Source organism: Heterodontus francisci, chromosome 16 (assembly GCF_036365525.1).
Source record: "Heterodontus francisci isolate sHetFra1 chromosome 16, sHetFra1.hap1, whole genome shotgun sequence".
NCBI lineage: Eukaryota > Metazoa > Chordata > Chondrichthyes > Heterodontiformes > Heterodontidae > Heterodontus > Heterodontus francisci.
Window position 1 is genome coordinate 80,552,957 of NC_090386.1, and position 21,407 is coordinate 80,574,363.

Sequence of the window (21,407 nt, forward strand, 5' to 3'; positions counted from 1 at the left end):
TTCCTAACCACCTTATCTACCTGTGCTGCTGTCTTTAGTGATCTATGAACAAGTACACCAAGGTCCCTCTGACCCTCTGTACTTCCTAGGGTCCTACCATCCATTGTATATTCCCTTGCCTTGTTAATCCTCCTAAAATGCATCACCTCACATTTCTCAGGATTAAATTCCATTTGCCACTGATCTGCCCATCTCACCAGCCCATCTATATCGTCCTGTAACCTAAGGCTTTCCTCCTCACTATTTACGACACCACCAATTTTCATGTCATCTGCAAGCTTACTTATCATACCTCCTATATTCACGTCTAAATCATTAATGTACACTACAAACAGCAAGGGTCCCAGCACCGATCCCTGCGGTACACCACTGGTCACAGGCTTCCACTCGCAAAAACAACCCTCGACCATCATCCTCTGCCTCCTGCCACTAAGCCAATTTTGGATCCACTTTGCCAAATTGCCCTGGATCCCGTGGGCTCTTATCTTCTTAACCAATCTCCCATGGGGGACCTTATCAAAAGCCTTACTGACGTCCATGTAGACTGCATCAACTGCTTTACCCTCATCTACACATCACCACCTCGAGAAACATCTATAACCCATCTATATCGTCCTGAGGAAACACTCCTGGTTAGTGACTGTAAACGGTTGGTGTTATACCAGTACCCTCAGTGATGTTATTGGCATCCGTTCCTTAAACAAAAAAAAAATAGAAACATAGACCAACAAAGCCAGAAAGAAGGTTAGTTTGTTCAGAATATTTTGTAACTTTTTTTTTGAAGAAGGGGACTTTCTGGTGAAATTCTCTTCAATTTTAGCAAGTTTCCTCCCAAATTAGTAACTGTGCTTTACTTGTAGGTTATACAAAAAGTTAAAATTAAATTTGTAAAGTGAACCATTTTCAGTATAGAAATTACCATAGGGATTTTAATTATTTTGTTTGTACATCACTTTTCAAATAGCTTTGTGTGGTTTTCCCACCATATCTCTAAAGTAGTCTTCTTTGTGAAGTTGGGAAAGTCTGGGTTGTGGCTATATCTCCAGATGCTGTCTGTGTCATTGCTTGGAGGCAACCCACACAAATAATGTGGGAAAAGGACTTCACTCTTCTCAAGAGACCCAACTAAAACTCACCTTGTAGGCCAGCTAAAGCCAGAATTTGGTTTGTAGTAGAGCCTGGGATTCAATCTCGAACTCCCTAGCTGATATTCCCCTAACTAAAATTGTAGCACCCAGTTTACAATGCAAAACTCCTTCCGGGTGAATACTTTACAAATCTGTTGAAACCATAATGATATTGCACCCTAATGGGATTAACTTTCTGTGGTTTCCAAAAGTGTACTTGAATGACAACTAATGATTATAACTGAGTGCAATGACTAATGTCTAATATATAATATATAAAACTCTTCTATAGTGGCTTCTCAAACTGAATCAAAAGGGGTTTAATTAATATGAAGACAGGGAAAACAACTATAAAGCACATGGGCTGTCAAAGTTCTCATAATGGGCAGTTACAGGAATTGAGCACTTCCTGGAGAGCAAGAGCAAGGTGAAAAAATGTCCCATTAAAAAGTGAGTTATGAATTATTTTGTTTGGCCCTCCAGAGATAGATTAATATTGTGATCTGATAGTGGGCTGAAGGTGCAGTGGCACCACTGAAATAAATCTGCACAATGCGTTGGCAACTTTGTTAGTAGGGCTGTAATTTAAATTAATTGGTGAAGTTTTGAGGTAGAGAACTGTTTTCATTGGCAACTCCTGAAGCAGGAGTCCTGGAGTAGCAGTACTAGCAGCTACTGTGGAGATTTTGCCCCATTTGTTTCTTGCTTGGCTTATCTGAGTAAGCCAACAGTGTGGTTTACTAGTTAGCACTATGAACAGATACATGCCAGTGATCGAAGAAGCCAGAAATTACAGTTCATTTATTTGTCTTTTGTGCTGTGGAGTCTACCCTACAATGAAAATGGAGCAGATTCCACCACACCTATGCTCCCCACATATTACAGAACCGCCTATACTTGAAGTGGTCTGTTATATAAACGTGCCATTATTAAGGGTGGTAGGCACCAGAGGCATGTAACACAACCTAAATAAATGGTCGTTTGGTAGTACAGAGTATTTGAGTATTGCTAAAAATAGAGATATGTTGTCGAAGCTTTTCGTCTTGCACTCATCAGGACAATCTGAAAGAATTCCAATGTAAGGGAAAACAACAACTTTATACTGTATGAGAAGAAAGTGCTGATTGGTTGGCAAGTGAACTCTGATTGATAGAGGCGTTGCCATGGAGAATGCACCAGTTTATGGTGGCTGACAGTTAACCGCCAAGCTTTGTTTGAAATTTAAACCAGGCAGCTTGACTCTGATTGGTCAAGGCATTACCCTGAGGAATGACCCAGCGAATGGCTGTCACTTATTTTCTTTAGCTGAAACAGGCACAATCTTTGTACATATTCTTTCTGTTTGCAAAGAACAGAGCCCTGTGTATTAGTATATGTAGTTTCCATTATGTGCAAATGCGCCACACTGCGAGCCCTACTGACAACCAAATTGGTTGTCAGCGTAATTCTTAGCACACTGAGGATTATTTAGCAAATACTGCCCAATCATAGAATCGCATCTCATGTTGGACACTGTGTTTTGAGTTTTGCAAGCACGGGCTGGTTGGTTACAGTCTGTACCTTGCCCATTGCAAACAGTGGAAGGGACATGTTGTTTGATGCTTGCCAACCAATCAGCACTGTCTTCTCATACAGTATAAAGTAGTTGTTTTCCTTACATTGGTATTCTTGCGGATTGTCCTGATGAGTGAAAGACGAAAAGCTTCAACAACATGTCTCTATTTTCAGCAATACATAACCTAAATAAGAAGAAAAATAGTTTCATTGTTCTGGAGAGGATCTAATGAAGTTACAATGAATGATCTAGACGGTGTCATGATAGAATATGTACAAAGAAGTGATTAGAACAGGATGTGCCACCTGACTGGAGTCATCTTGGGTTCCTATTCCAAATGAGCCAGATCATTTATTATAGAAATTGGTAGATAAATCCCATTGGGCTTAAATTAAAGAGTATTTTGGCAATCCATGCTATAGGAATAAAAGCCTAGCTGCTCACTGATTTGGGGTCATTTTGACCTTTTGCAATAAGTGTGAAAAGGGTGATAGCAAATTGCCAAAGTCAATGGAAATATATTGGGAGAGAGAGAAAACAGGTTGCTGATTCACTATCACCCATTTTACAATATTGCCCAGTCAAAATCTACCCTACTGGAGCTCTGATTAAGTGTAACTTTTTTATTGAAGAAGTTAAAAGTGTGCAGTAACTCTTGTATAGGCCTTTGTCAAGGAGCTGTACTAGATTATTCAAAATGTCCATTGCTCGACTTGTGTTTATGCTGTCCGATTACTCCAGCACTGGAAATTAAACATTCTTGTAAATTTTTATTAAAAGGCATGACCCAAACAATTCAGGAGCCTAAAGTCATCATTGACTTCAGAGTACAAGCTCCTTTCAGTTGAAGTTATTAATGCCAGAATGACTCTGGTACTGGATTTTTGGGGCAGGATTTTCTCTGCAGACTTCTGAACCCTGCCATTAGGCTGAAATATGGGTCAGAAGCCTGATCTGTTTGGGGAAACGGTCACTCATTGCAATTATTCCTGGTGGAAACAATTAATGGCTGGACGGTGGGCTAACAGTCCAAGTAAGGACAGCAGGTGGGCTGTCGAGGCTGGAGGCTTTCCAGCTTGAATGGACTGTAATGGAAAGTAAGCAAGGGAGAGAGTGCTTCTAAACGGAGGCACTCGCTCTCTAACTTGTTTAAATTTAAACTAAAAAATGGCATCCAGGCCACCACAGTGGCGGGGAGCCCTGTACAGGGCAGCCTGCAGCTGCTGCAGCTGCTGTAGTGCGGCACAGTGGTGCAGTGGTTAGCACTGCAGCCTCACAGCTCCAGGGACCCGAGTTCGATTCTGGGTACTGCCTGTGTGGAGTTTGCAAGTTCTCCCTGTGTCTGCGTGGGTTTTCTCCGGGTGTTCCGGTTTCCTCCCACAAGCCAAAAGACTTGCAGGTTGATAGGTAAATTGGCCATTATAAATTGTCACTAGTATAGGTAGGTGGTAGGGAAATATAGGGACAGGTGGGGATGTTTGGTAAGAATATGGGATTAGTGTAGGATTAGTATAAATGGGTGGTTGATGGTCGGCACAGACTCGGTGGGCCGAAGGGCCTGTTTCAGTGCTGTATCTCTAAACTAATCTAATCTAGACTGGGAGGGAGGGTTTCTAGGCATGCCTGTCATAGAGTCATAGAGTTATACAGCACCGAAACAGTCCCTTCGGCCCATCGATCCTGTAGCCCTGGCCATCCCCCACCCCCTGGCCTACCTCTGGAAGGCCCCCTCCATGCAGTTAAACTGGCCCCTGCTGCCTATGGTGACCTGGAGACAGACTAGAAAATCCCAGTCGGATTCCTTTAATTGGCCTTAAGTGGCCATTAAAAAGCTGGATCAGATACCCACTGCATGTGGGCAGGTACGCTGCCGTCCCCCCCTCCCCCCACCAGCGCTCCCCCCCGGCCCCCAATCCTGCCTCCGCAAAAATGACCACGGGGGCGGGAGGGAGCCACGGAACCGGCTTGCAGGCCGACAGCGCTATTTTTAGTGTTCATCTGCCTCTGAACCCGACCCCGGCAGGGGATAAAAATCAAGCCCATGATGTCAGCATTCTCTTTAGTGACAGCACTGTAATGGAAACCAAGCTCTACAAATGGAGTATCTATTGACAAGGTGGAATTTTCTCCACCCTATTCTGCTCATGGTGTAAATGTGAATGGTTGCTTATGGTCGCATGAGTTGCTGCTGTTTATTCTGGCCACAGGCAAGCTAGGTGCTACCTATGTGGATTGTGTATTGTTGGCTTGAACAAACCAACCTCAGCAATGGCAAAAGTTTACAGCAAAGAAAATCCAAGTTCCAGTTGCAACTTTTAACCAACTACAGTTTACATAGGAACAGGAGTGGGCCATTCAGCTCCTCAATCAACCCTGCGGTGGTTCATGCTGAACAGTTAAATATTTCCATCAACAATAGCTAATTAAACTTCAACCCATCAGATTTGATTCCAAAAGTGTAAGTTTGCCCTGTTCAGAATTTTTTTTAAACTCAGGTCATCCTGAAATCAATGTGCTGCCAATTTTAGTGCCAGCTGTGCTTACTCAGCGGGCGCTTTTGTGCAAACGCAATTTGCCCACGATATGCAGTGGACGGTAAAACTGTCTCAAAGTGCAAATAGTTGATTGAGCACAATTAAGACCTGGCTTTGTTGAAATCAACAGAGCTTTTAAATCTGTAATTAATAAAGTGCATGACATAGCTACACGTGAAATAAAGTTGTGCCTTTTGTAATTGGCTCCTATGATACTAGCAAATGGTTAGCGACATTTGCCCAATATGGGCTGCTGTCTATGATCAGTGTGGATGGTGCCCATGGTGGGGACTGTGTATAAAAAAAAAGTTGAACCTGACTGTGAGCATTAATAAAATTATTGTATTGGCAAAACATTGGAATTCTGGATGGTAAATCTTTTGTAAAAGTGAAATTGCATCACCGGAGCTATCCTCTTTCTAAACCACCTAACGTGGATAATGCTGCAAGGATTCTTTTCTGCTATTGTCCTTGATGCACTTTCAAGTCAGAACTTTGTTTGGAAGGGAAATGGTCAGAGCTGAGACTTCAAGTGGAATCACATGCCTCTGCTTTGTTATGCGAAATGCTCTGTTGTTCTACACTGCCATGGTTCCATTTGCTGCAAATGTTTATGGGACAGTTTTTGACATGGGTGCGGCAGTATAGAGCCAGACTATACTAGCTTTTGATGTGAGGTACAGTCAGCTTCATTGTACATTTAAAGGTGATTGTTGAGTTGAGCCTTTTAATTTACTCTTTCCTTCACCCCCTCCCCCACCCATTACATTGGACTTTAAGGTGCAGTGGTAATACCTTTACTTGTTTCAAAAACAAAGATGAAGCCCTAATCATTTAGCGTGTCTGGGGAAAGAAACACTGAACAGACAGTCTTTGATTGTGAACAGATGTTTAAGTGTAATCTTTAAAGCCCACACAGCTTCTTCCCCTTAGTTTATAAATGAGAAAATAAAATGGAGCTCATCTCTCATATAAATACTGCTTTTATATAGTGCCATATTTGTGACTTCAGTTTGTCTTTGCCCTTCCACAACTGTAAAAATGCAGGAGTGCAGACTATTTGGACTGAATTTTAAGGAGCCCTCGATGTCGGGATCTGTGGTGGGAGGGGGGGGGGGGGCCTGAAGATGGCCCTAGATGAGGCCCACCACGGACCTCGATGCCGGCAGGGCCCGGCCCAACATCACTAGCGGCGGTGAGGCCTCTTGGCAGCACCCCCCTCCCCCCCACCCCTACCCCCGCCGCTAAAGGCATGCAGCTTACCAGCACAGAGTTTTGGTTAGCTTTCTGTTTGAGCGGTTAGAACCACCGGGTGGCACAGTGGGGCAGTGGTTAGCACCGCAGCCTCACAGCTCCAGCGACCCAGGTTCGGTTCTGGGTGCTGCCTATGTGGAGTTTGCAAGTTCTCCCTGTGACCGCGTGGGTTTCTGCCTGATGCTCCAGTTTCCTCCCACAGCCAAAGACTTGCAGGTTGCTAGGTAAATTGGCCATTGTAAATTGCCCCTAGTGTAGGTAGGTGGTAGGAGAATGGTGGGGATGTGGTAGGGAATATGGGATTAATGTCGGATTAGTATAAATGGGTGTTTTTGGTTGGCACAGTCTTGGTGGGCCGAAGGGTCTGTTTCAGTGCTGTATCACTCTATGACACTCTACCAGTTAGGACATGGGCTTACAAAGAATATCCTAACTGCAAATGAGTTGGATGAATCCCAGCCTCAGTGATAGGCCGAGCTTTCCAAGCTGATCAATCATCAGTAGTATCATGCACTATTATATACCTGCTGGGCTCAGATATTGCCACGGAGAGTTGACTTAGGTACAATTCTGCCTTTCCAGATGCCTCATTTTAGAGCCAGTTCATTTCCAAAGAGATAGTGTTTGTCTCTCCCGACCTCACCCACTCCTCTGTGCATCACTAAAGGGTCAGTAGACAATTGACAAGTACGGGTTTAAGCCCTTGCTAAGTGGATATCAGGAATTCCTCACAAGTAGTGTTGTGAGAAATGCGACCAACCATTACAATAATGAGTGGATTGCCACCATGCTCCTGACACAAAAATGAACACAAGTAAACTCAAGGGTAGGAAAAGGCCCTGCATTCCAGATAAGTGCCTCCCTCTGGTCCTCACATTTCTCATCAGCAAATCCTGATTGTTTTTGCTTTCACACCACCACATAGCAAATTATTACAACTATTTATGTTCCTGTGAAGTTGCTCAATTTGCCACCATCACCTATCAACTGGCTTGACAGTAGAGCATGGCTACCCGACCCAAACCCGACGGGACCCAACGACGTGTCGGGTTCGGGTCGGGTCGGGTCTCTCTTCCGGGTCGAAAATTTGGGCTTGGGTCAGGTCGGGCTGCACGTGGACAGAGTTCAGGACAAACAGAAATCTGAGGCGAGAAGAGTGGGCGGGAAAGGAGGGGAAAGAAACAGCTACAAGTTCTGACGTAAAGCACCCGAGTGAAATTAACCCAACCCCTTACACTCTGAAATCTATCAAGTCCAGGAGAAACTGACAAGCCCGGGGAAGATAGCAGTAACTGCAGTAAGTACAGAAACGTCAACTGAGCTCTTGCTTCAGTCTATACTTGGCCCAAGGATTTAAAATTATCTTGAAATAGGGAGATTAAACTTCCCAACCTGAGCTCTCCGCGGAGATTTTTTTGGTTAATGTCATCGGAACTTGATACAGTTCAGAAGCCTGTTTGTTACATTGCATGATCTGACGTGGTTACTTTTTATCCCTTGAGTACTCAGGGTCGCGTTTACTTCAGTTTACTTTCTATATCATTAAGCAAATTAGGCCTTGTCTTCCTATTGCAGTGGTTAAGGTGGACTCTAAAGATCCCATGGCACTATTCAAAGAAGAGTGGATGAACATACATAACAATCACTGTGCAATGAAATTCATTCAATATAAAGCCCTTAGGGTTATTTCTAATATGTGTGATATTATGGGCTGGATTTTAAGAGCCCTCCGCCTATGCGTGGGCACTGACGCCATTTTTAAAGGGCAGCCAGCCCTTTGAATTTTTAAAGCAGTAACCCCCCCAAAAAACTTATACAATAAATTTCTAATGCCCCTTTCCCACCCCCCAAAACAATTGCATTAACTATTTGTCCTTCTCCCCCACCAAAACACTTAGCTATTTTTTTTTCCAAAATATACTTTATTCATAAAAATCTGTAAAAATTACATTCCCAAACAGTTTAAAACAGCATCAAGTCAAAAAATACAAACAGTGCAAAGGTGATCAGTTTCCTTCTATACAATTATGAGTTGCCTCACAACCCTTCCGTTTCACATTTGTCCTGCCAGATACATTTTTACATTATAAAGGAGACAGAAATTTTCCCGATGCAATTCGAGGGGTTTCCCATGGATCCAGTCCCTCAGTTCAGCTTGGTGGGGGGACCTTACACTGTGGGTCTTTCCCCGTTGAGCCTTTGCTGCGGCTGCCCCAAGCTTTAGTGCGTCCCTCAGCACGGAGTCCTGGACCTTGGAATGTGCCAGTCCAACATTTAGTTATGAATTCTGACCTTCCCCCCCCCCCCCACCAGACTGCACAAAGTTTAAAGTTCACCCCTTCCCACCTTCCGCTACACCCATTATGTTTATTTGACCCCATCCCCCACCCGCACTGAAAATCTTAACTCCTCCCCCCCTCCCCAGCAGTGTCACGCCGGCTTTCCCCGAACGGGGAATTGGTGGCGTAGGAGTGCCGGCCGCCGCACCAAAGATCGTGGCAGGCTAGGAGCATTCAAGGTAAGTTGATTTAAATTTATGCACGTCAGTAATTTAAAACATTTAAATCCAGGTCCGATTGCCCAGTGGCAGGGGGCCCGCCACGGAGCCTCACCGCCGCCTGGAGGATCAGGCCGGGCCCTCCCCGCGTCAGCCTCTGTGGCAGGTCTCTGCCGGAACCGCACCCACCCACCCACCCCCAACCTCGGAGCCCGATGATATGGGCTTGGTAAAGTCCAGCCCTATGATTTCATGGTATTGCCCAGTGACTAGTCGTCAGCACCTAATCATGAACAGTGAAAGATACTCAGCAGTTTATTGATGTCTAAGTAACTGTAAATTATTTATATCGCATATTTCCCAGACTTCAATGTGATTGTCAACACAACACTTGTGGAGGGTCATGTGATCAGTGTTGCCCAGGATACAATCAGCTACCTTGGAAACCAGCTACAACTGACAGTGCAAACGAATGTGAACGTAAGTACTTTTATGAAATTTTAGTATCCCAAAACTTTAGAGGTGGAAATTTGCCTCGGATGTTATCAGATCAGCTGCCCATTATACTCAACGCCTGAGCTTAGTTCAGTTAACAGCAATAGAACTGACTATCAGACTCCGTATATAACAGGTAGCCGATCCCATATCGCCCATTTTGCCCCACCACCCGAGATGAGTTCCCCCCCCCCAGTGCATTTAAAAATGCTGACTGTCACCTCACCAGTTGGGAGTGTTCTTGCTTAATTCTGTGGAAGTGAAGGGTTAATTCATTGTCACTGGTGTGATGTCCTGTACTGTCCCAGTCTCCACTAGGGATAAAACACACAACCAGTGTGGTGGCGACAGATTCAATTGTGGTTTTCAAAAGGAAATCGGATAATTATCTGAAAAGATTTGCATGGCTATGGGGAAAAGGCGGGGGAGTTGGACTAGCTGAATTGCTCTTGCATGACGGACATGATGGGCTGAATGGCCTCCTACAATTTGTAATAATTCTATGATTCTAACCAACCGGGTGGGAGGTGATTGATTTAACTTCCAGTTTAGTTGAGCCCACTCTCCGTCCTGCTTGATGCAGCAAATGTACAGATGTGTTTCATGCATACACGTTCGTTCACTTTTCAATTTTTTTCAAAAAATCTTCTCTTTTTATGTTCATATGATCAGTAATTGCTGAGCTGTCTGTGGCTTTAGCCCTTTCCTCGCTGAACCACATCCCACCAGATGCAGCCTTACCTCCTTATCCTGTTTGTAGGTGGCACTATTGTTAGTGAGGTCATTCATAGTTCAGAGCTTTTTAGCTTTGTTGACTACTTCGCTTTCAGTTGAAAGCATTAATCTCAAACTACCTGTTTTGAGTCTGATAAAGGCCTACCTCTGCCCTTTGTGTTTATTCTGTACAATTAAAGAAGCGGATATACACAGCCATGTAAATGCAATAATTTTCTTTATACATCCTCATGTTTTAATTGCCCACTCACTTGTTTCTTTGTTGAGATTCATTAACTTACCTGTAAAGTCAGCTGGTATTCCAATAACTAAACCACGTGAACATTAACCTGCAAAGCAAGTGGGTATTGGTAGTGAAGGGATTAGTTATTAATCATTAGTTAAGCAGTTTGGTTATCAGTGCTTTCTCATTAGCTGATTTTAACTAAAGTAACAAATAAAATATTAAAATTGGTACATTGCATGCAGAAATGAAGCCTTTTAAAATCCAGTGCATTTGTTTCCCTTTGTGCTTTTTATTTAATGATCTGTGAGTCCATGAGGTTATGCATCAGCGCAATATTTTGCCAACCAATGTGTCATACCCAGTGTGATCTAATTCTGCTTATGGTGAAAGTATTCTTTAACTTCAGAATGGAGAGAGAGATGGTAAATGAGATGTGTGTCATTTTCTTCAGTAACCTGTGAAAACCCCGCACTGTGCTGGACAACTCCCAAGTAACCCCCAAACTAACAAGTGCAATGCAGGGGAATATTGGGCACTAACATCTTTTGCTCTTGAATAACACTGTGCACGAGCTTCCTCTACAGCTTTATTGGTGTTGATACTTGACAGCTTTTGAAGAGGGTGCAACCAGTGTAAAGTCAGGACATGCAAGTTTTGGCTCCAGCCTCCTCTATCAGCACCAGCTGCAGTTCAGGGGCTTACCACATCCAGAAAACCTGTCTTTTGGGTGCTGTCTTAAAGCCCAGGCTGGTTGTAGCAAGAAGGGTTTTTGTTTTTGGCCTCTTGACTGTGAAATTGTACCATGCTAACTACAATAAAAAGTGAAGCATCACAGCTCCTTTCCTGCTATTCCTCCACCGCACACATCCCTGATCCACCACCTGCTGCGTGCCAGGAAGGTCCCACCCTCTTGCCAGGTTCCTCAGGGAGACTGATATAGAGACATCCAGATGCTTGGGGTGTTGCTGCCATGCCAGCTGTGGCACACCAGGATGCACTCATTCACAGTGACGGAGCCTTTAAGTAAACAAAACAACCGCTAATATGCAAGTTACAACTTTGACACGTGTGCATTCATTTAGAAACTTAGAATTTTTCATAAGATGGTGTCCAGGTGATAATTCTGCCCTATTACTTTTAATGAAAAGAAATATTCTGGCTCTCCCATGGGACTTCAACAACCTCTGTCCCTTTAATGGCATTGGTGCACTTAAGGCCCAGGATGTGCCCAGATTTCCTCTTTCCTATATGGCCTGTACTCAATAGTGTCTATTGTGTGTTCTTCAGATTTAAATTAGGTCTTCAGGAATTTTGGTCTTCATAATCATGTTCCATGAGGAGCCATTTCTGATGCACTGTGTTCACAGTCCTCCCAGTCAGAGCCTGGAGAGGATGATTGGCCCCACAATTGTAATTTTTGTTTTAAGTTGTCAGAGTTCAATTAGATATGAATCAGTTTTCCTGAAGTTTAAGTTTGGAGCTAGGTACCATCCTCCCCTGTTTCTTTGCATTGTAACTTGTAGTGGTTTAAGTGGCAGTAAACAGGAGTTAAATTCTGGCCATTAAGTTGACAAGTTAAACTCCAAAAGAGCGAGTGGGCTAAGGTTTTACAAGACAAAGTATAGCTTTTCAAGTAGGCACAAGTCTCAATGCGTTTGCTCTCTCTGAATGTTGCAGATTGAATCTCTTAACATTGTAGATCTCACTTAGTATAACCTTTACAAAGCAAAATCATCATGTATTTAGCAAACTCCCTCCCTAATAGCACTCCGATTGTACCCACAACACATGGACTGTAGCGGTTCAAGAAGCTGGCTCAGTGCCACCTTCTCAAGGGCAATTAAGGATGGACAATAAATGCTGACCTTACTAGTGATGCCACATCCCATGAACAAATAAAAAAAAAATTTGCATTAACAGAAGATTCCAGAAAAGGTTTGTCATTGTATTCAATGAGTAAGATCCTTTTTATAACTGAGAGTCATGCAGTTGTGCAATACACCTTGTCAGGCAAACCGCCCACCTGCCAAGACTGAGGCACACATTATTTCGCCACATGAACATTCAAACTTAAAATTGCAAGCCCCTGACTGGAAAGACATTTGCATAGTAACAGACAGTGTTGGAACAATGGGGACCCAGTCGTTGCTTCCCCAATGCACAGAAGAAGTGATCAGACCAGTTTTAGTCACATGACTAACTGGCTGTTGCAGAGGTTTGAACTGAGAGTTTTAAAGTGGAGAAAACAGTGTTTGAAATCAGAAAGCTCCTGCCTCCTGGTTTAGAACATCTCTCTCCTGTCTGCTCTCATCTCACTCACACCAGCTTCGGAAATCATTGAAGATACGAAAATCTCAAAGAGAGAAAAATCTCCTATGTTGAACAAGGTTTAAGAAGAATACTGGGCCCCAATGAAAAGTAAGAGCTGCCTACAATCAAAGACTCTACAGCAAGCTGGAACCAAAGAAACAGTAACCAGAAACTTCCTTCAGAGACGGCCTCAAACCTTTCACCTTATATTTTCCTCTCCTCTTTTCTGTCCCTATCTGCATGTGTGTATCGCGTGTGCATGCTAGCATGGGCGCGTCATATATCCGTAGGTGTTAATCGTATTAAAGTTTAAGGTTTAATAAATTTCACTTTTCTCCGAAGAAAGCCTGTTTATGCTCATTTCTATGCTTTATAATTGGAAAGCAGTGAACAAGAATTCACAAAGGGGGAGCTCAAAACACAGTGTGTTTAAAAATAAAATGCTGTTACAATAAGATCAGGTGAAGACGCAAAAGACCCCTAGACACCTTTCTTACCTGGTCGTAACAACCTTATCAGATGCAGCCTAAGTTAATGCATCACTCATTGTTTAATATTCATTCCATAGCTTGCAATTGCAATGGCCATACCATTGAATGTGTTTATGACCCTGCGATTGATGAACGTAAAGAAAGCTTGAATCGACATGGCCATTATGAAGGAGGTGGTGTCTGTATTAATTGTCAGGTAAGTACCTGCATTTTATACAGATTGTACTTGTGATTGATTCTGTTTTTACAAATGAGGCATCTGTGTGAAAGTTTGCAGATTAGCTTCTAACCACAGATAGTTCAAGTCATTTAATATTTTGTTAAGATGAGTTTGTATAAAAACAATCATTCACTGCATGCTTTTGACAAACTAACTTCAAATAAACACAAAGTTCAAAGTGGTCCGCTATTCACTTGGTTGGGGCACCCCAGTGCAATGCCGTAGCAATGGGACATCCCTGTGTGTCCCAGGAAAAGTTACCGGGCTGGAAATTTGATAGTAAAGCACTAATCTCAAAGTTCAAGATCAGTTGAGAGATAGCTGGCCAATGCTTGCTGCTCACCTCACTATCTTGCATAAGGTATGAGAAGGACTAAACTCTGAGCAGGAATTAGCAACCTCCATGATGGGCAGAAAAATTGAGAAGAAAAGCCCCAAAAAGCCTTGCCCATTGACAGTCATTTTCTCCAACATTCCGCTGGATTGAGTTTGGAGTGAAATGCACACAACAATAAAATTTTAATTGTAAATTATTTCTTGTTTTATCTCCAAGCACAAAACTGCTGGGGTCAACTGCGAGCGTTGTGTGCATGGATATTATCGGGCACTCAATGTGCCAGCCGATTCTGTGGACGCTTGCCTTCGTAAGTTTTATTAATTATATAATTTATTCATAATATGTCTGGGGGTGGGCTAGGATAGTGGGATGCAGCACTTGAACTGATGTGTATCATGTTGTTCCAGCTTGTAATTGCAATTCCGAGTTCACAGAAGATGCCTGTGAGGATAACACGGGCCGTTGTTACTGTAAGTACAATTACGCTGGTGAGAACTGTGACCATTGTGCCGACAGATACCACGACTTCCCCAATTGTTACCGTAAGTATTACAAATACAGGGCTTGTTCTTTTAATTAACTGTTGAGATTTGCATAATGTAATCAAAATGTTTTCTGTTGAAGTCAGTGTTTTAAGAGCTATATGAATGAGTGTGGTGCCCGGAGGGTTCACTGCAGCAGTTTCAGGATTCACACCAGGTTAAACCACACTGGCTCATGATGCAGATGTATCTAAAGAGTCCTTAGTGCCCTCTACAGTGATTAGTACTCCGTTTGGTTCGGCCCTGCTCAGTTTGGACTTCTGACTCCGACTCTCTTTTTTCCTGGTTTAAGTGGCCTCAGGAGCACCTTTACAATACAGGGTGTCTGCTGGTAAAAAGCAAGAACTTGCATTTATTGAGCACCTTTTACCACTTCAAGATGTCCCAAAGCCTTTCACAGCCAATGAGGTACTTTTGAAGTGTAGTCACGAGTGCAATTTATGGAACAGCAGCAGCCAAATTGCACACAGCAAGATCCCACAAACAGCCATAAGATCATGACCTAGTAATCTGGTCTTCATAGTTTTAGTTGAGGAAAAGATGCTGATTAGGAGACCAGGGCAACTCCTCTGCATTTCATACGATCTTATACATAAATCTGAAGGTGCAGATGTGTGGGGGTGGGGGGGCGGTCGGTTGGTTTAATGCCTTATCCAGAAGATGGCACCTCTGACAGTACAGCAGTCCCTTAGGACTGCACAGAAGTGTTGGTGTCTAGAATGAGGCTCAAACATATAACCTTCTGACTCGGAGGTGAGAATGCTACCAGTGAGCAAAGGCTGACACCTGTTAGTGGGAAACCCCCTCTGGAGCAAGGGCTTCAACTGAAAAGAATCTATGCAGATTTTGAGTTTATTCCATTTTGTTATCAGGCTGTCAGTATAAATTTAGTAGGTTTGGTACTAGTGGGAACCCACACAGCCTAATGAAGCATTTCCAATGGAAACTGTTCCCTGACATAAAAGTGGCACAAATATATCTCTACTATAGGAATGTAAGAGTGGTTTTCACAGTGTGTTGGACTGATGCATTAACAGTGTAACCAAGTGGTCTACCTTGCACAAATAGATAACACCAGAAGCATCTTATTTCTAATGTCAGCTCTGGCTCTGTTGGTAGTACTTTGAGGTCAGAAGGTTGTGGTTTCCCACTCCAGAGACTTGAGCACCGAAATCCAGGCTGAACACTCCAGTGCAGTACTGAGGGAGTGCTGTATTGGAGGCGATGCCATCTTTCAAATGAGACGTTAAACCGAGGCCCCATCATTCCTATCCAGTGGACATAAAAGACGCCATGGCCCTATTTTAAAGAAGAACAGGGAGTTATTCCTGGTGTCTTGGCCAATATTTATCCCTTAATCAACATTACTTTAAAAAGACTTTATCTGATCATTATTAGTGTTTGTCGGAGCTTGCTTTGTGCAAATTGGTTGCCATGTTTCCTACATAACACCAGTGACTAGACTTTAAAAGTACTTCATTGGCTGTAAAGCACTTTGGGACATCCTGAAGTTGTGAAAGGTGCTATATAAAAGCAAATCTTTATGCATACTCAATCTGGTTTAAAACAAAAATAGCTGTCAATTACTTTTCTTTCTGTACACCATGTATCTGTCCCAACCAAGAACCTGGAGTCTCAGCAAATGACAATTTATAACCAAGTTTTAGAAGGAGCACAAAAAGAGAGTGCTCTTTTGTTTACTGTAATTTTTTTTATATCCAATTCACCCTGAGGATAGACTTTAGATCTCTGGTTATAAACCAAACGCCAAGCTGAAAATGGGTCTTTTGTTAAGGAAAAATGTTTTAAATAAGTTTAAAATAAAAGGTTTGTCAGAAACTGGGCTTTTGTCCTGCAATTTAATTTAAACAGATGTTTTTGGCCTTATTTTGATCAGAAGATAACTGTATATTTATTAAATTATTAAGCCTTCCATTCACCTTGTGTATTTGTTCAACAGCTTTGCCAGTAGATCCCACACAATCCACAGGAGCTCTGATTCATGTAGGGAAAATAATAAGTAAGTCACTGGACTTTAAAGGTGTAAAATGTCTTCTGTGCTTTTTTTCGATTTCCATATAGTATTGCAGCTTTAACTGTGTTTCAGACAATGGTGATAAGACAACGACTGGAAAAGTTACAAAGTTGGAATAGTGAGGATGTTCGCTGAACCCCAAACTGAAATGTTTCTTGGGCAGCTGCAAGAGCGACAGAAGTGAATTAAGTTCTCGATGCTTTAAGCATGCCTCAGTACTGCGTGCGTGCGTGCGTGTGTGTGTGTGTGAGTGTGTACAGTGTGGATTTTAGGAAAGAGAATGGGAATGTTATTACTGCTCTACAGTCATCTGGAGCTGTGTGTGAGTGGGAGAAAGAACCAGGAAAAGGTAAATCTTTCCGATTTTTGTTCTAGCACCAGTACATCACTAAATGCAACAGTAAAGATTTCCTAGTGCTGTTACCTCTGTACCCAGTCAGCAGAAATAGATGAATCACTGACATTTGCTTGTATTAAGCAGGGAGTGTCGACCTAACCTCAAAGTCAATTGCAATTCTTGTTTTTTCTATGACAATTTATTTGCTGGTCAGAAGCTGATAAAGAAGTAGATCAGCAGTGCCCAGTGGTTTACAGTTACTCAGTAAGTCATGTTCTTTTATTTGGTGGAAGCTTGGAAATTTTACTGATGTTTTTGGGCACCATATTTCACAATTCTACCCATTTGTAATTAGAAATGCATGGTGAAATAGATGACCACATTTGGATTATAGTAACTGAATAAGTCAAATTGGGCTTTCATTCCTTGGAATTGTAGGATTTTCCAAGATCTTTACCAGTTTTGGAATAGCATTTCATAATTCGAGCCATTTTCCCATGCAAGCTGCAAATCAGTGGACTTTTTTCCTCGATCTTCTCCTCTCTCCTCTTCTGACCCTTCACAGGTTTTGGCAATACCTGAGCCAAGCAACCATTCTTTTCATGTAGGCCTGGCACTGAGTAGATGATTCAGTACTGTTGGTCATCACAACATAGTCCAAACCTGTCCTCACCCACATGTATCCACAAGCTTGCACTTTATAGCACAGCGATCGGGAGCAAGAACCTGAGCTGACTTTGTCTCCCTAACCCAGGAGTGCTGAGATCATTTGAAGACCCCAACTGTCCCCTTGGCTGAAATTGAGTCACCCTGCTCTGGATGGGAATTAAATCTGGGAGATGACCCTAGGAAGAGGTCCTTAAGATAATTAAAGGATTTGATGGGGTAGACATAGAGATTATGCATCCACTTGCGGGCGAGGCCTTAAATATAAGGTAGTCACTAATAAATCCAAAGGAAAGTTAGAGAAACTGCTTTACCCAGAGAGAGATTGGAAAGTGTAACTCACTATCACAAGGAGTAGTTGAGGTGAAAAACATTTAAGGGGAAGTTGGATTATCACATAAGGCTGAATTTTACAAACCCCCCCACCCCCGATGTCAGGTGTCATGGTGGTGGGGGGGGGGGGGATGCCAGAAAATGCCTTCAGGAGAGGGCTGCCACAATGCCAAGAGGGCCCGTCCCGATATTGTCAGCGGTGGCAAGGCCTCATGGCAGCACCCCAGCCACTCGGCAACGGGAGCGCCATTTAAATATTTAAATAAATTTAAATTAATGCATTAATTACCTTTACGCTCCCACCATCTGTCCCGATGCAATCTCCGCGCCACTGGCCCGCACTCACGTACCTTCGGATCCCCATCCGGGAAACCAAAGCGAAACACTGGTGGGGAGGGGGGAGCAGGTAAGTTTCCCAGAGCGGGGGTCGGGGGCGGGGAGCGGGGTCAAAGTAATTTCATTGGTGTCGGGGATGGTGGGAAGGGTTATAATGTAAAGTTAATGCACTTTGGAGGGGGGTAAGGTCAGGTGGATAAGGTAAGTGTTTTGCGAGGGGAGAGGGAAAGTAATTAATTCTATGGTTATTGGGGGGGGGGTGGGAAAGGGGCAAGATAAATTTATTTAATTTTTTAAACTCATTGTATCTATGAATATTTAAATTGAATGGCAGGGCTCGAAGCCCTTTAAAAATGGCCATTGCAAGGGATGGACAGCCCTCCCCCTCCATGTGCTCGGGGGTGGGGAGGTCCGCCCCAGCTATCTAAATGAGCTGCCACGCTTAATATTGCGGCAGCTCCACAACGTGCGGGCCGCCATTGTTTTCGTTGGCGGCGGAAGTATAAATTTCAGCCCGTAGAGAGAGAGAGAGGAATAGAAGGATATATTGATGGGGTTAAATCAAGAAGGTTGGAAAGAAGCTGGTGTGCAGCATAAGCACTGGCTTGGATCTGATGGGCCAAATGGCCTGTTTCTGTGCTGTAACAGGGAGAATTCTGGGCGGAATTTTGCTAGTCCCCAGGAAGCAGGCTGGAAGGCAGGGGCTCTTGCTGCTGGGGCATTTTACCAGCGGCTGGACTGGATGCGGAATGGCTGCGTGCTGCAAGGAGTTGGGAAGCCGGTTACCATAATTAAAGGCCGAAATGGGAGCCATTTTACGGGGCCACCAGCATTTTACCAATGATGGGGCAACTCCTCACCACCCCGCCTCCCCCCCCGCCACATGGGGAGCTCGCCAGCTAAATGGAGGTGGCATCCCTCTGGCTGCGTGGGGGCCAGGCTCGATGGCCTAAAGAGGGGGCCACAGGCAAGGAAGGCAGCTCCCGCAGTCCCAGTGTCCTCCCTGGAAGGGTTTCCCCATCGACCATCGGCGCCTTGAAATTTTTTTTGACTTACCTGGCCCACCTTCCCCAGGTCTCCTGCATGCCTCAGCAATGACCACCTCTCCCGGTGACACTGCTGAGGCTTCAGGGCTGTGGCCCCTCTGATTGGCCAGCAGCACAGGGGGCCTCAACGGCGGGCCCGCAGACAGCCAATTTGGAAGCCACCTGTGGTAAATTTGCTGAGGCGGTCCCCCTGGTGGCAAGTACGGGCACAGGACCCGCTTTTTGCCCTGCCACCGGGTTCCCAACAACTGTCGTAAAATTCAGGCCAATGTAACTATGCAGGTTTTGGTCAGTATTATCCTGAGCAGTATGTTAAGATACTAGAGGACCCAATTGTCTTTTAAGGAAAGATTTTCTTAAAGGCAATAACTCATTACTTTTAGTTTGTAATGGCATAGTGGTGAAAATTAGGCCGCGTGCATGTTAGTGTGTAACACTAAGCGTAAAATTAGCCACTGAACAGGACTGCACAATGATTCTGTAAAGAGCTGTGAGATGGGGAACTTTGGATGTTCTGATTCTGTCCACTTGTATACGTGGCCATATTGCTATGTTTCTCTTTACCTTAGACTGTGACTGCAGTGCAGCGGGAACCCAGAACAATGACTGCCAGCCAGACCTGCACACTGGACGCTGCAACTGCAAACCAAACTTTACAGGCCGCTTCTGTAATCAGTGCATGCCTCGGCACTTCGGAACAAACTGCCAGTGTAAGTTACCCCTGCACTCAAAGGAGAGTTCCATCTTATGTTGTGCTCTCATCTGTGCCTGGGATTTTGGGGAATTAGATCCAAAATGGGAAGTAATGGAGGGGGGGCATCCCATGCCAATAAACAAAACAAAGTGGCTTTGTCTTCCTCTCAAAGTTACAACAACATCTTGCATTTATATAGTACCTTTAATGTAGCAAAACATCCCAAGGGCTTCTCAGGAATGTTATCAAACAAAATTTGACACCAAGCCACATAAAGAGAAATATTAGGACAGGTGCCCAAAAGCTTGGTCAAAGTGGTAGGTTTAAAGGAGCATTTTAAAGGAGGAGAGGGAGGCCAAGAGGTTTAGGTTGGGAAATCCAAAGTTTAAAGTTTAGGCAGCTGAAGGTATGGCCATCAGTGGTAGACTGATGAAAATCAGGAATGTACGAGAGGTCAGAATTGGAGGAGCATAGAGGTCTCTGAGGCTTGTAGAGCTGATGGAGGTTACATAGATAGGGAGGGGTGAGACCATGGAGGTATTTGAAAACAAAGATGAGAATTTTAAATCATGACCCATTCTAACAGGTCTGGAGATAGGACACTCCACTCCCATGAAATGCACTGGCTAGTTGCCTTGATGGTACCTTGGTGGGGGCCCAACATTTTCAAGCCATTACAATTAGGGTTTTTAGGCTTCTTTGTTTTATGACAGTTAAATTATCCCATGCTCGCTGTAAATATCTTTGTTTTATGATTGTAGCATGTCGCTGTTTGGGCCCAGGCGTTGCTGACGGGAGCTGCAATGAAGAGACGGGACAATGCTTTTGTCGACAGGGATTTGAAGGTTTCTACTGCGACCAGTGTGCCCCAGGCTACTTTAACTATCCGCTCTGCCAACGTGAGTTAGTGCTTGGGTTTCCAACTTGTAGTATTCTGTATAGATAGAAGAATACAGGAAATGCATCAGAATAAGCCTGCCATCATTCAAATGCTGAATATTAACATAAACAGTTGTTTGGAATACTGACCATAAACAAAGCTAAAAATATACATGACCATCAGCAAAAGAATCTACAAGAAAATTACCATTTTCAACATGTTCAGAGCGCCTAGTGGAAAATTGTACCGAGCACTTGCCAAATATTTTCAGAAAAGAATGAATATTTGAGTGATTTTCATTTTTACAAATTAGAGATAATATTTACAATTAACTAGCTATAAATGAAGTTTTACTGATTGCAAAAAAACCTAAATCCTTTGATGTTCTCAAGTGGTCCCAAAGTGCGTCACAGCCAATTAATTATTTTTGAAGTGCAATTGACAGTCATAGCGTTCAATTTGAACATGATCACTATAGGGCTATAGTCCAGTAGTAGGTGCCAGAAACTGACGCAATTGTCCGATGACTGAAACCCACCTAAAGCATCCAGCACACTCTGCACAAGGTCTATTAGGCTCCCCCCAACATGAATCCAATTGGGGACCACTTCATAATGCAGCTGGAGAATGTGAGTTGTATTTTAGCCATTCAATGACCAAAGGGTAGCTCTCTCTGTAAAAAAAAACAAAAGACTCAACAACTCTGCCCACTATCCCTCCGCCCCAAACACCAGCTCTGCTTCTCCAACCCCACGCC

The 21,407-nt window shown here is 43.6% G+C and overlaps 1 protein-coding gene across 2 annotated transcripts in view; it reads left to right on the forward strand.

Annotated features, from left to right (window-relative positions):
- The window catches only part of lama5 (laminin, alpha 5), a 322,226-nt gene that overhangs the window by 149,654 nt on the left and 151,165 nt on the right, over nucleotides 1-21,407 (forward strand). For both annotated transcript variants that reach the window (XM_068048437.1, XM_068048438.1), the window contains exons 7-13: nucleotides 9,332-9,447; nucleotides 13,302-13,420; nucleotides 13,998-14,088; nucleotides 14,189-14,323; nucleotides 16,284-16,343; nucleotides 19,646-19,786; nucleotides 20,532-20,669. In XM_068048437.1, the coding sequence (XP_067904538.1) occupies nucleotides 9,332-9,447; nucleotides 13,302-13,420; nucleotides 13,998-14,088; nucleotides 14,189-14,323; nucleotides 16,284-16,343; nucleotides 19,646-19,786; nucleotides 20,532-20,669 (800 nt within the window). The remainder of the gene's footprint in view (nucleotides 1-9,331; nucleotides 9,448-13,301; nucleotides 13,421-13,997; nucleotides 14,089-14,188; nucleotides 14,324-16,283; nucleotides 16,344-19,645; nucleotides 19,787-20,531; nucleotides 20,670-21,407) is intronic.